The 14,435-nt window shown below is 48.7% G+C and overlaps 2 protein-coding genes across 2 annotated transcripts; both read left to right on the top strand.

Moving 5' to 3' along the window:
• Positions 1-630: 630 nt before the first annotated feature.
• LAJ45_02716 (uncharacterized protein) lies at positions 631-1,120 on the top strand (the record flags this gene model as incomplete). Its single annotated transcript, XM_046112307.1, has 2 exons — positions 631-783; positions 842-1,120. 2 exons carry the CDS (start codon positions 631-633, stop codon positions 1,118-1,120), a joined length of 432 nt encoding a protein of 143 aa, XP_045974433.1.
• Positions 1,121-1,938: 818 nt separating this feature from the next.
• On the top strand, positions 1,939-2,232 carry LAJ45_02715 (uncharacterized protein; the record flags this gene model as incomplete). Its single annotated transcript, XM_046112306.1, has 1 exon — positions 1,939-2,232. The coding sequence occupies one exon, from the start codon at positions 1,939-1,941 to the stop codon at positions 2,230-2,232; it is 294 nt and encodes a 97-aa protein (XP_045974432.1).
• Positions 2,233-14,435: the final 12,203 nt, after the last annotated feature.

The following is a 14,435-nucleotide window of genomic DNA, read 5'->3' as shown; positions in this document are numbered from 1 at the left end:
GAGCATGTGGGCAACTGCTAGTCGCCGAGTGGGGTGTAGAGTAGACCTTGATGAGGTCGTTATTAAACAGGTGAGTGCCCCCAAAAGGATTACGAGTGCTCTGGAAGCATAATTGAGAATGATAGGTCAGAAGTCTGCACTCCCGTGTCCGTTCCCACTTGATGCACGAGGTGAAAGGGCGCCTGGCGGACTCTACGATATACGGGCTTGGAAATTTTGTGGGGCCTGAGGCGAGGGCGGCTCAAGTGGAATACCTTTTGAAGAATGATCGTTTCTTGAGCCCCCAACAGCATTACGAGGTATGATGCCAGTGGATGCCCAGAGAGCACTCGGGATAGCCGGTAACAGATTCTAGACCTACCGACTGCGCTTCCTGGCTCCGGAAATTATCGATATATTGTATTTTAAATACTTCGATGGGGTAAGAATGCGAGGGGTTAGGGATCCCGAATTTCTAGAGCGGATAACCCCTACCCTTATTTGCCTGATATCGACGGCGATCTGGCACGGCATTCGGGCGTGGTCAACAGGGAGTTACGTGAAGCCTGATAATTTTCAGTCGCAGAATGAGAGTGTTGTGAGTAAGTATGGCCCGATGCCCTCATTGATATGGCGAGTGCCTTGGGAGCAATGACGGATGCTCCTAGGGCTATGCGGGATTGCCAAGCTGACATCCAAACACGAGTAGAAACGTTCAACAGGATGAGCAACACTTGGAAGGGGAGAAGTAAACAGAACCAGGAGGCAACCTTGGAGGTAATCAAAGATAACCTTCGAGAAAAGGTATGATACTTCTAGATGCCGGTAATGCGAGTGGTATTCTAAATGCTAACCCTAATAGATACGAGATAAAAAAGGGGTAACGATTGAGATTATACCGGAGGAGGGTTTTAGCGAGGACGATGAAGCTCTGGCTGCGGATCTTGCCGCATTCCGAGATGCTCGGAGAACACCCACGAGTGCTCCAGGAGGTCGGGTTGATTCCGACAGCGCCCAGGACGAAGTGATTAATGCCCGACTTCGCGGCATTGACACCGAAGAGGAGGGGGAGGAGGAAGAAGAAGAGCCGGAATTACCTGTAGCGGGGGATTACGAAGGGGGGGGGGAGGAGGATGTGTAGAACAATCACGAGTGCTAAGGGAGATAGTGGGGGATTTCTTCTGATTCGTATATTGTATTAGGGTTAGTTAGGGTGTTAAATGGCGTATTGTATTTAGTATTAGGCGGAGGATCACGGTGTTGAATACACCAATTCTCAAAGTGCAGTCGCGAGTGCTCTGGAGACAGTAGAGATCGTCGTGCGAGTGATGTTTTTGTAATCTCATGGGGGAATTGTGAATACCAGAGGCCGGAACGGCGGAGAGGTGTATGCCTAGAGAGAACGGGGCGCCGACATGTAGGAATCGGTACGTCGGGCATGAGCCAGATTTCAAAGCACCCCATCCGGCAACGTCAGGGGGAGTCAGGGCAATCATTCTATCCCCAGAGCCCGCTGGAGCAGTGAAGAGTGCTCCAGGAGCAGTCAGGATATCCAACCGTGCAACTGGCGTTCTCTGGCGGGTAGAGTGACGTCCTAGTTACACCGGGCGCTATTATTTAGTGTCGGGGCCCGTTGTGCGGACTAGTGTGCGCTGGGGCGGAATATTGTGCGCCAGACCTCGCCAGGAGCACTGGCGGTATCTCTGGAGAGGTAGTTTACCTACCGAGCGCCCTGAGCGCCCTGAGCGCCCCGGGCGTCTGGCGAAGGCTACAGGTTTGCTGATGAATCTTTATCGTTCTCCTGCTCCTCGCTATTGTATAGGAGATAAAGTTTTCTTATCGACACGCAATGTTCTAACAAAGCGACCCTCCAAGAAATTCGATTGGAAACGGATTGGTCCTTATAGTATCAAACGAATCGTCAACCCCTATGCTTATGAGCTAGAACTTCCCCGTTCCATGAAGATCCATCCAGTATTCCATGTTTCATTATTGTCACCCGAAGCAGGCAATCCATTACCGGGACAACAACTATCACCACCACCCCCAGTTGAGATCGAAGGGGAGGAAGAATGGGAAGTCGAAGAGATTTTGGATTCTAGGAAACGCAAGGGAAAGTTTGAGTACCTGGTATGGTACGTAGGATATGACGATGCCTCGTGGCAGCCGTTATCGGACCTTAAACATTCGCCTGATATCGTTCGACAATTCCATGAACGTTATCCACGAAAACTTAAGCCTACCAGGAGGTAGGTGTAACGGGGGTCTATGGACGTAGGGGCTATGGTGACAAGGAATACAACTGAGGCGAGAACGTGGCAATAGGTATTCAAGACTATGGACTATGGAGTGGCTCTACCTAGTATGACAACTAGTTGAACCCTATGACGAGGCCTAGAACAAAAGTAGTATTCGTGGAGCAGATACAGAGGTTCTGTGAAGAGAAAAGGAAAGGAAGGGAAACATCAAAAGGCACGAGACAACGCCCCCTTATATATTCAACTCCTAGTCCGTGGATGACTAATACCTCGCGTAACGGAAACCAAAAGAACATAACAGAAACCCCATTACAAATCCTAGTTCAACTGCGCAATACCTTCCCTTCACAGTCCAATCGATCATCCTAACCAACAGGTAATATTGCCGTTACAGATTACGCCCCCCTCCAAGGCCTACCTCCTGGTAGGCTTAGGTTTTCGTGGATAACGTTCATGGAATTGTCGAACGATGTCAGGCGAATGCTTAAGGTCCGATAACGGCTGCCACGAGGCATCGTCATATCCTACGTACCATACCAGGTACTCAAACTTTCCCTTGCGTTTCCTAGAATCCAAAATCTCTTCGACTTCCCATTCTTCCTCCCCTTCGATCTCAACTGGGGGTGGTGGTGATAGTTGTTGTCCCGGTAATGGATTGCCTGCTTCGGGTGACAATAATGAAACATGGAATACTGGATGGATCTTCATGGAACGGGGAAGTTCTAGCTCATAAGCATAGGGGTTGACGATTCGTTTGATACTATAAGGACCAATCCGTTTCCAATCGAATTTCTTGGAGGGTCGCTTTGTTAGAACATTGCGTGTCGATAAGAAAACTTTATCTCCTATACAATAGCGAGGAGCAGGAGAACGATTGAGATTAGCTGATTCCTCTTGTATCCGTTGTGACCGAAACATTTCGCTCTTCATAAATTCCACCATGTCCTTCATTTCTTTTGCGATGCTATTGGCCTGATCTTCTGCTGTCGTTTTGCCATGCTCCAAGGGGCCGAAAGTCATCCGTGGATTTCTTCCCGAATTGGCATAGAAAGGAGAAACATTGGTTGTTTCTGACACATGATTGTTTGCTGCAAACTCCGCCATTGCCAATAATCGGGTCCAATCATCTTGTTGATAAGAAACATAACTTCGAAGATACTGTTCCATTACGGCATTGATCCTTTCAGTTTGTCCATCGGTTTGAGGATGAAATGCGGTGGAGAATCGTGGAGATATTTCCAGGCGTTTGCAAAGTGATTTCCAAAATTCCGCAACAAATTGGGTTCCTCTATCGGACACGACAGTATCAGGTAGTCCATGTAGCTTCCACACATTATCGATGTACAGCCTCGCTACTTCCTTTGAGTCCACCTCTTTAGTTGTTGGTATTAGGTGTCGCATTTTGGTTAGTCTATCAACAACAACTAGAATCGCATTGTAACCCTCACTCTCCGGAAGGTCGGTAACAAAATCCATCGAGACATCCGTCCATGGTCCATCGGGTATTGGCATGGGGCGAAGTACTCCATAGGGTGCATTGCGGGGTGCCTTGCTACGGGTGCACACATTACAATTTCTGACATATCGATCGACATACTTTCGCATTTGTGGCCAATAATACTCCCGATTTAAGAGTTCCAATGTCTTTGCTCTACCCGGGTGGCCTGCTGATGGTTTATCGTGATGTTCTTTTAGTAGTCTCAGTCGGAGGTCACTGTCATTTGGTACGTAGAGTGCACCTCGATAAAGTAGCCGACCGTTGTTGTCTTCCATACATTCGGCAAGTGAAATTTTGTTTGAATGTCGAACGTCGCTCCGGAGCATAACAAGAATCTCGTTTGGGAAACTATCAACTTGGTAAGCTTTTAAAAATAACTCCTCCACAGTAGACATTCCTTCAGCGGATTCATTTGATAAAGAACCCGCGAACAAACTTAGCTTTGTATCCAAATTTTTTCGCTTCAGAACCACTTGGCTCTGATGCGTCAACCTTTCATCCCCCTCTTTAGGTAGGTCACCTGACCTTCTAGTTAATGCATCGGGTTTTGCTCCTTGTTTTCCCGATCGAAATTGTATAATGAAATCAAAACGTGAAAGAAATTCAGACCAACGGGCTTGTCGACGATTTAATAATTTTGTCGTCGTGAAATATTCCAGGTTTCGATGATCGCTGAAAACCTCAATGGGGAATTGTGCTCCTTCTAGATGATGTCGCCATTCTTCAAAACATCGCACGATTGCTAGAAGTTCCTTGTCATAAATTTCATAGTTGCATTCCGCAGGGGAATGTTTCTTGGAAAAGAAAGCGACCGGATGTAAAACTCCTTCATCATCACGTTGCGATAGAATTCCTGCTGAAACATAGTCGGATGCATCGGTTTCTATCATAATCTTCCGATTCGGATCGAAATGAACTAATATAGGCGCTGTTGTAAACATCTTTTTCAAGGCTTGAAATGCTTCCTCCCTTTCATCTGTCCATTCGAATTTAACATTTTTCTTCGTTAGGGCTGTAAGCGGGGCGACAATCTTTGAAAAGCCTAAAATAAACCGTCGATAAAAATTTGCAAATCCCAGAAATACTTGAACATCATGAAGATTTGTCGGTGTAGACCATTCTAGAACATCAATAACTTTCTTTGGATCCATTCTGTTGCCATTTGGGGTGAGGATTAGGCCGAGATATTTCGTTTCTTGAACCATAAATTCACATTTTTCGGGTTTGAGATGGACATGATTCTCATCAAGTACCTTTAAAACTTTTTGAATATGGCCCTTGTGCTCTGCAAGGGATTCGGAATAGATGAGAATATCGTCTAAATAGGCCGTTACAAATTGATCGAGATAGGGGCGCAGGATGTCATTGATCCAATGTTGAAATGTAGCCGGAGCATTCGCTAATCCAAAAGGCATTACCGTATATTCAAAGTGTTCATATCGAGTCCGGAATGCCGTTTTCCATTCATCTCCTTCCGCTATCCTGATTTGATTATATCCCCAACGTAAATCCAATTTAGTATAATATTTTGCTTTCGACAATTTGGTCAAGGTTTCCTTCAATAACGGTAATGGGTATCGGTTCTTAATCGTAATTGCATTGAGGCCCCGATAGTCGACACATAAACGAAGAGTTCCATTAGCTTTCTTGACCAATAGTATAGGTGCCCCCGCTGGTGATTCACCATGGCGGATAGTTCCCTTAGGTAGGTTCTCTTGAAGGTAGTCCCAAAGTGCCTTCAACTCTGTTTTGGATAAAGCATATATTGGTCCCCATGGTGGTTGTTTGCCTTCTTCTAATACTATCTTTATATCATGGAACGGTCGATGTGGCGGAAGCGCTGAAGCATCATATTCTTCAAACATATGGATATAGCGGTGGAACTCCTTCGGTATTAGTTGTTGAATATCGATAGTAGGTTTTCCGGTCGCTGAGACGGTAACGGTATGAGTTTCAGGTAGGGGAATTGATATACCATGAACCGTAATTGCAGTTCCACTAAGGGAGCAATGTTGACAGCAGCTTTGAGAGTCGAAGATAAGCAAATTTTCCTTTGGTCGAATCGTAACATCATGTCATCGCATCCAAGGTATCCCCATCACAATTGGATAGTGTCCCGACTTTGTCACAAAACATGATGCAGTCTCTCGATGGCCATGAATGTCTAGCGAGACATCAACAATATGAGTAATCCTTCCTGACTTGATAGGTCTGCCGTCTATAACGTCTACATGGCATGGTATTTTGAGTGGGGTCATGGTGAGATTGTTGTGGCGTGCAAAAGATTCATCGATGAAAGCATATCCTGAGGCTCCGGTATCAATAAGGGCGTAGGTGGGTACGAAAGTATTTTTATTCTGTGAAATTGAACAGGTTACTACAAATTGGTTCCCATCCATTTCCTCCTCTGATACTGAAAAACCAGAAATATGCATTTCAGAAAAATCCTTAAATGGTCCCTGGGCTAAGCCACTTAGTGCAGGGACAAATCTTTTGCCGACTCGTTATCACTTCCATCATTTTCCTCTATCCTCAATGCTGCTCCTTTCATCACCGGTCTCCTTGGTTGATTTCCAGTTGCCCTTGCCTGGGGGCTATCTCTAACCATGTGTCCAACTCCTCCGCAATAGAAACATCGGTCCTCATCTAAGCGGGCATTTCTTTCAGTAGGGATGGGGCGACGACGTCCCCCGGACAAATCCATCGGTACATCACCTCATGGGCGGAACGAGGGATAGTTCTCAGGAGTAGGTACATTGATGGCTGGGGCGGCAGCTCGAGGAGCAGGGGCAGGATTCCCCGGTGGAGGACGAGGGGTCGAAGCAGCAGTAGCATTCCAAGGCTTTTTACTTCCTTGCTTAGCTTCTGCCGCTCGTCGGCGATTATCTAACCGTTGCAAGAGTGTCGCACATGCATCTACCGTCGCAGGAGTTTCATGGTGTATCATTGATTCATCGAGTTCCGCATTAATGCCTTCCATCAAAGCCTCAATTCTAGAGACTTCATCCATCCCTGACTCGGCAGCATACCGTTGGAATTCGGCGAAGTAATCAGCAAAGGTTCGGTTTCGTTGACGGATGTTCCTAAGATTCCTCATAGCCGTGCGCATTCGATCAGGGTCCCCAAAGCAGTATCCAAGATTTCATAAAACCGTAACATGGAAGGCAAAGCGATGCCTTCTTCTCCAACATATTGTAAAAACTGATTGGCGGCGACACCCTCCAATCGGGTGAATGCATAGGATAACTTAGACTGTAGTGTGGGAAAGCGGTCGGCTTTTCCCAATAGCTTGATCCTCATCTGTTGCTTGAATAGGTGTAGTCTTCCTCGATCGCGATCTCCCCTAAACACTTCAGGGTCTGGGAGTTTTTCCGACCGTTGGGTAACCACTGGAAAAGGTGGAACTGGAGGTACCGGTGGGGCATTATCCTCTCCGATTGGTTCTTCATCAGGGGCAACCACTTCAACAGCAACTCGGTGGCCCCTAACAGGGGCTAGATGTCGTTCAAACATCTCTCTCGCATTTCCAGCCTCCCTCTCCACCTCCTGTAAGTCCGTTGCATACTGAACAAAGCCATGTTGTGCCCGTTGAAAAAGTGCATAGGCTTCTATTCCAACATTGCCATCCACCTCTGGATGTTCTTGAAAGAAGGTCTGAAGGGCATCGCTTAGCTGTTGATAATCAATAGGGAGATGTGCCACCATGGTAGACTATGGTGTTGTATTGGTTGGCAATAGAGGACGCAACTTGGTGTAACGGGGGTCTATGGACGTAGGGACTATGATGCCAAGGAATACAACCATGACGAAGACGTGGCAATAGGTATTCGAGACTATGGGCTATGGAGTGGCTCTGCCTAGTATGACTAACTAGTTGAGCCCTATGGCGAGGCGTAGAACAAAGTAGTGTTCGTGGAGTAGATACAAGAAGTTGCGTGAGGAGAAGAGGAAAGGAAGGGAAACATGAAAAAGCACGAGACACCACCCCTTTATATACCCAACTCCTAGTCCGTTGATGACTAATACCCCGCGTAACGGAAACCGAAAGAACATAACAGAAAGCCCATTACAAATCATAGTCCAACCGCGCAATACCTCCTCTTCACAATCCAATCTATCACCTCAGCCGAAATACTGTTACAGGAACTACGGAACACTGTTCTAGAGGCTTAGGACAATGAGGGATACGAGTGACGGGCTGTGATGCGAGGACGGTCGGGTAACGAAAGGACAAGCATAGAAAGGTATCGGGTAGTGTGGGAGCACGCGATGTTACCACACTAGTGTTATACTATTATGACGGCACGTTTACTATTGGGTGTCTCACCCGGAATAGAATAGGAAGCGGGGCTTACGGCTGTAGGCTGTTCTACTTAGGGAAGTAGGTCTAGGATAATAGTATGGTACAACCCGATAACTGGCAATTGCAAGGTTCATGGTTACGTGTCGGAATTAGAATGGAGGACGGGACTATGCGGGGGCGCTTTTCTATCTGGGTTATCTTCGGGAGCGTTATCTTATTCTATTATCGTTGTATCAGTTAGTATTAGAAAGCAGGCCTTGGCATAGGTTCCAGCATGTATAAATAGGGCTTGATTCTGCGAAGACTTGAGGGTATCATCAACCATCAAAGTCAAGGGAATCCGGTTTACAATATCATCAGTTTAAACGCTACAGAATTATCGCTTAGCACTGGCCATTTCCCCAAACACTATATTGTACCTTATCCCTAGCTTTTACTCTTTACCTATCACATACACTACCAGAAGTCTCGATAAGACAGCTACTCGCTTAAACCAATACTCTGAGTATTTTGCTTAGTGGCGGATAGTCACCGTGCTCTCAGTAGAAGAATAAGCGCTTAGTCTATTAGAAAAGACCAAAGTACTATATGCACCCCCGAGCAGCAACCGCAGCCATCAATAACGACCTTTGCGCTACATCCTTCATCGTTCGAAGAGGAAGCGCCGAACATCTATACTGCGGATACCTTCACTACTCAGGTTTCTTCGCGGAAGCAGGAACTACCACTACTTTCGAAGAACACGACCCCGAAATCCTCAACTACCCAGAACTCTTCCCGATCAAGATCACTCTCTCCCAACGATCTTTCGGACTTGCCTACCCGGCCCCCTGGTTCATTACTCAACCCTGGTGCATAAGGCAACCACAGCTCAAACTCGAGCAACTTAGCAATGTCAAGGGCTCATCAGCAACGGTCGGAGGAAGACTACAACATGGAGAGTTCAATCGCCTTGAGAGATCGAGGTATATTAGAAACCCAGGCGAAGAGGCGCCACAGGAAAGAGAGAGATGTGCCGATAGGCTCCCTCTTTACATCGACGAGGCAGGAAGAATCCTATGGGCAGGCGAGGAGGCGGCAGGTAGACCACCGGGAGTTCTCCCCATACGTCACCCCAATCAGAGAGAGATCCTCTACTCAGAGGCCCTCGGTGCCTCGGGTAATGGACGACGACGAGGATACCAACATGGACGTAGAGGAACGGCGGGTGGAGAATCCTTTTGGCGACCTTATTGGGCAAGAAGTCCAGCGACAAGGGGCCCCCGTGGTACAACAGCTCAGCCGCGGGATCGAGGAACTCAGCATGCACGTGCGGGATATCCCCATACTCAGGGAACTCACCCGGCAACAGCAGGAGTATACCAACAAGATCGTCGAGGACCTCCACGCCAAGTTCGCTGGGGACAGAGCCGAGCGCGACAATCAGCTCAACCAGGTCATGGCTCAACTGCGGGCAGAATCCACCGCCGCTACCAGCAACCTCGGTCAGGTTCTTGGGCAGATCGTCGAAGCAACTAGGGCGCATCAGGAAAGGCAGGAACGACAGGATCAGCACATAAATGCGTTGACCAACTTCGTCCAGCAACTCCCAAAGGATGGCCCAGTGCAGATACCCGCGGAGGTTATGGCTGCCCTCGAGAGGATGGAACGGGACAGACAAGCTGCGATGGAAGACCAGTTCGCGGGTACGAAAAAGAACCTGGAAGAGATAATTGAGCAGATGCGGGTAGCAGCCAATAGAACGGCAACAGCCCCCGAAGGCTCAGGAGGCGGAGGCGTAGCACCCCCCCAACCCCCTCAGAACCCCCCTAGCAATTCCGGAGAGAGACCGGAAGGATCAGGGAACCAACCCCCCGTACCCCCTCGCTCCGAAGCAAGAAGCCAGCAAAGTGAGCAAGGAGGCAGGGGAGGCGATGGCAATAACGGCAACGGCGGAAACCGCGCAAAACCACGAGACCCACCCCCCTCAGACTCATCCAGCTCCTCCGATTCAGAGGACGATCGCCGGGCACGCGAACGAAGACAGAGAAAACGGGAGGAGCGAAGACGCCGTAACAGGCAGCAAGAGGAAGACCTCATGCACCCCCCTCGCGCCACCCTGGGAGATACGCCAAAACAGGCAAAAATCCCCTTCTCCGGAAAAGCCGACGAAGACGTACGGCACTGGATCGACCAAATGGAAGTCTTAATTGAACTTCAGAGGAAAGTCCGGTGGGACGACCAAACTAAGATCCTGTGGGCATCCCTCGAACTTACCGGGAGTGCGGCAAAATTCTGGCGAAACTTCGTGGAGCGACTATCGGTAGACCCCAGCATCGGAACATGGGAGAATTTCAAAAACGAATTACGGATTCAGTACGGCAATCGAACAAGTCAAGAACAAGCCAAACAGAAGATGGATAAGCTCCGTCAAACTGGCATGATCGATGACTACATCAATGAGATGCAGAATCTGGAATGGGACGCGAAGGTCGGACCCATCGTAATGAAATCCATGATCCTAACAGGAATAAACTCCTCGCTGGAACAACGCCTCTCGAATGCGATCGAGGAACCAGAAGATTTCGCGGAATGGCTAGCCTGGGTTAGGAAGGTCGGACGTAAGGATCACGAGGTGAAGGCCCGGAAAGAGATCTTACGTGGCAAGGATGTCGTGAAACCTCGTGAGGAAAAATCGGAACGGCGAAAATCGCGCAACCCCGCACCTCGGAAAACATTTTTCGCGCCAGCACACAACTCCAAGGCCTCGGATGACTTGGGTGTCACCAAGGACGAAAAGGAGAAGTGGCAAAAGGAAGGAAAGTGTTTCCGTTGTGGTAGAGATAACCACTTCGCGAAAGATTGCGTGGCGACAAGTAAGGTCAGGTTAACCGACCTGAAGAGGAAACGGTATCCTTCCGGAGGAAAGGACCACGGAAGGGAGGGTGAAAAGAAGCGGAAATTGGGCCCCCAGAATGAGGCATTTAGGGCAAGGATTACAACTTTGGAGGATCAAAATTGATTGGGTATTTCTATTTTTCGGTATCTCATGTTGCGATTACGGGTTTCTTTCTACTTTGGGTTATGGAAACAAGGGTTTTATGTATTACGGTTATTTTTATAGGTTGGCCACGAGATTTTTGTTTCGTTATACGCGCGGAAATTCAATTCTCTTTACACACACTCTGAGGATGGGGTTACACCCCGAAACGCCTGGTGCGTAAGTGTTGTACCGTGATCTTCATCAAACACTCGAACTCTCGATATAAACCCCCTCACCCTGCGCTCAACAAGGAAAACCATCGAAAACCACACCCAGAACCAATAGAAAACCTTTATCAAAACCAACATACAAACATGTCTTCCAACACACAAGAAACCCGCCTCGAGATCGAGATCTCTTGGGATCACCCCGCAACTAGTAACAAACATGTCGCAACAGTCAACGCACTCTTGGACAGTGGCACAGAGGACTGGATCATGTCCTGGGACTGTATCCACCGCGCGAAAATACCCACTCAACCTCGACCAAAGCCTCTCATCATCAGACAGGCCGACGGTACCCCTATGCCCAATTCGGGCACTCACATCACTCAACCCCTTACCCTCCGCATCGGCAACCATCTAGACAGGGCTATCACCTGTGAGGTTGGCTCGTTCGCAGGAGAGGACCTCGTCATACCACATCGATGGCTCAAAAAGCATCAACCAACCATCCATTGGGGACGCAACAGTGTCAGCTTCCATAGCAACAACTGTATAATCCATGGATGCTTCGTATCAGTCGAAGACATATACGATCAAGACCCAGAAGAGCTGGTCATCAGGCTGTTGAGGGCGTCACCCAAGAAGCAGATGACGATCGAGCAACACCCCTTTTGGGCAAGAGCATCGGTAAACGAGGCTCTCGTTAGTGCTATACCGGTGGAGTTTCAGGAATACGCCGACGTGTTCTCCAAGGAAGGAGCCGCTCGACTACCTGACCACTCTGAATGGGATCATACCATTCCTCTTATGGAAGGAAAGCAGCCTCCGTGGGGACCGATCTATTCGCTCTCCCCACCTGAAGATAAGGCACTCCGGGAGTATTTGGACGAGAACTTGCCCTCCGGCAAAGTCGTCCCCTCCACTAGCCCAGCAGCGGCACCCGTCCTGTTCGTTCCGAAAGCTAATGGTAAGCTTCGGTTATGTGTCGACTTTCGTGGTTTGAATGGAATCACAATCAAGAACCGTTATCCACTGCCACTCATGAACGAGCTGGCCGACGCAACGAAAGGAGCACTCTACTTCACGAAGATAGACCTGAAAAATGGCTATAATCTGATTAGGATTGCTAAGGGCGAAGAATGGAAAACCGCTTTCCGAACGAAATACGGTCTCTTCGAATATAGGGTAATGCCTTTCGGCTTGACCAATGCTCCTGCGTCGTTTCAGGTCATGGTCAATACCATATTCAAGGATCTTCTAGATCAAGGCGTAGTAGTCTACCTGGATGACATCTTAATGTATTCAAAGACTAGAGAAGAGCATACGACTCTTGTACGAGAAGTTTTGGAGCGACTGCGACGACACCATCTATACGGAAACCTCGAGAAAACGGAATGGTATCAACAGGAGGTAGAATTCCTGGGATTTATACTATCAGGAAAAGGGAACCGAGTATCACCAAAGAAAGTCCAGGCGATCGAAGGTTGGTTAGCCCCAACCAAGGTCAAGGAACTTCAATGCTTTCTCGCCTTCGCCAATTTCCTGAGACGGTTCATCCACCGATACTCCGAGGTTTGCAGACCTATGACCGACCTCCTGAAGAAAGGTTCCGTATGGAAATGGGGCAGGGAACAGCAAGATGCGTTCGACGAGCTCAAAAGGAGATTTACGTCTGCTCCAATACTCCGACACTATGACGAACACCGCGAAGCAATCGTGGAAACTGATGCGAGTGACTGGGCTGAGGCCGCAGTACTCTCTCAGGTGTTCGAGGACGGTATTCTACATCCGGTAGCTTACCACTCTCGCAAGCTCAACGAGGCAGAGGTTAACTATGAGATCTACGACAAGGAGATGCTCGCAATAGTTTCTGCCCTCTTGACTTGGAGACATTGGCTGGAAGGGACGGACATCCCTATCCAGATACATTCGGATCACCAAAACCTGCAGTACTTCACAACGACCAAGAAGTTGTCGAGAAGACAAGCCAGATGGGCCGAGAAGATAGCACCTTTTCGCTTCAAGATCCATTACCGACCAGGCGAAAAGAACGGCAAGCCAGATGCACTTACAAGGCGTCCGGAGTTCGCAATGGAAGGGGAAGTAATGCGTGAGCAGCCCGTAAAACAGCTACTCAGCGCAGAACAGTTTGTCAGAAAATCACGGACCAGTGTAGAAACTGGGTCCGAAGTGGTTGGCAACCCCGAAGAGGAATGGAATCAGTTGGATCAGTGGTACGACATACCAAGCGTAGAGCTGCCTCAGCCACTACAGGGTTGGTATGAACAGGAAAGACGCTGGGTTCGGAGGACGGTTCCGGATGAACACCTCCCTGACTCAAACCTGGAGATCTTGGGACCACCGGAGGCTGCTATCGTAAAATTAGAGCCTGCCGCTGAATGGAGTCCCGATTCAAATGACCCCACCCACGATGGTCGATGGGTAGTACCGGGCTACGCGGTCAAGCAGGTCATTGAGGAACATCATGATCGACCCGTAGCGGGGCATCTAGGAAGGGATAAAACCCTCGAGTTGATTGATAGGAACTACTGGTGGCCAGGAATGTCCACGGATGTAGCCAACTTCGTCAAGACTTGCGATGTATGCCAGAGAGCCAAGCAACGTCGGAGACACTTGTCACTCCCTCAACCCCTAGAGTTAGCCACCACACCTTGGACTGATATCTCGATGGATTTCGTAGTAGAAATGCCTAAGGAGAAATCAGGATTCCGCAACGTATTGGTAGTCGTGGACCGTTTTACGAAGATGGCTCACTTCATTCCAATGACGGGAATCAACGCGGAACAAACCGCCAACGCATTCGTCAAAGACATCTGGCGTTTCCACGGACTTCCTAGGAGCATCGTCTCAGACAGAGGAACGCAGTTCGTGTCAGCATTCTGGGCGGCAATTACGGACAGACTGGGGATTCGTAGAAGACTCTCCACCTCATTCCACCCCCAAACCGACGGCCAAACAGAGCGGACCAACCAACACATGGAAGGTTATATTCGGGCATATACGGCAGGAACAGGCAAGAAATGGAAGGACCTGTTACCTATCTGTGAATACGCCTACAACAATGCGAAGCATACGTCGACGGGGCAATCGCCGTTCTACTGCAATTATGGCTTCCACCCTCGAACGGATTGGCCTACGGATGCAGAGATCGAACGATTAGACGCCAACGGGAACAACTACTTGGATGAGA

This window comes from Morchella importuna (genome assembly GCF_003444635.1).
Source record: "Morchella importuna strain M04M26 chromosome Unknown Morimp01GS005, whole genome shotgun sequence".
NCBI classification, from domain to species: domain Eukaryota; kingdom Fungi; phylum Ascomycota; class Pezizomycetes; order Pezizales; family Morchellaceae; genus Morchella; species Morchella importuna.
Note: the sequence above shows the minus strand (reverse complement) of the source record. Positions and strands in the feature narration are given on the sequence as shown.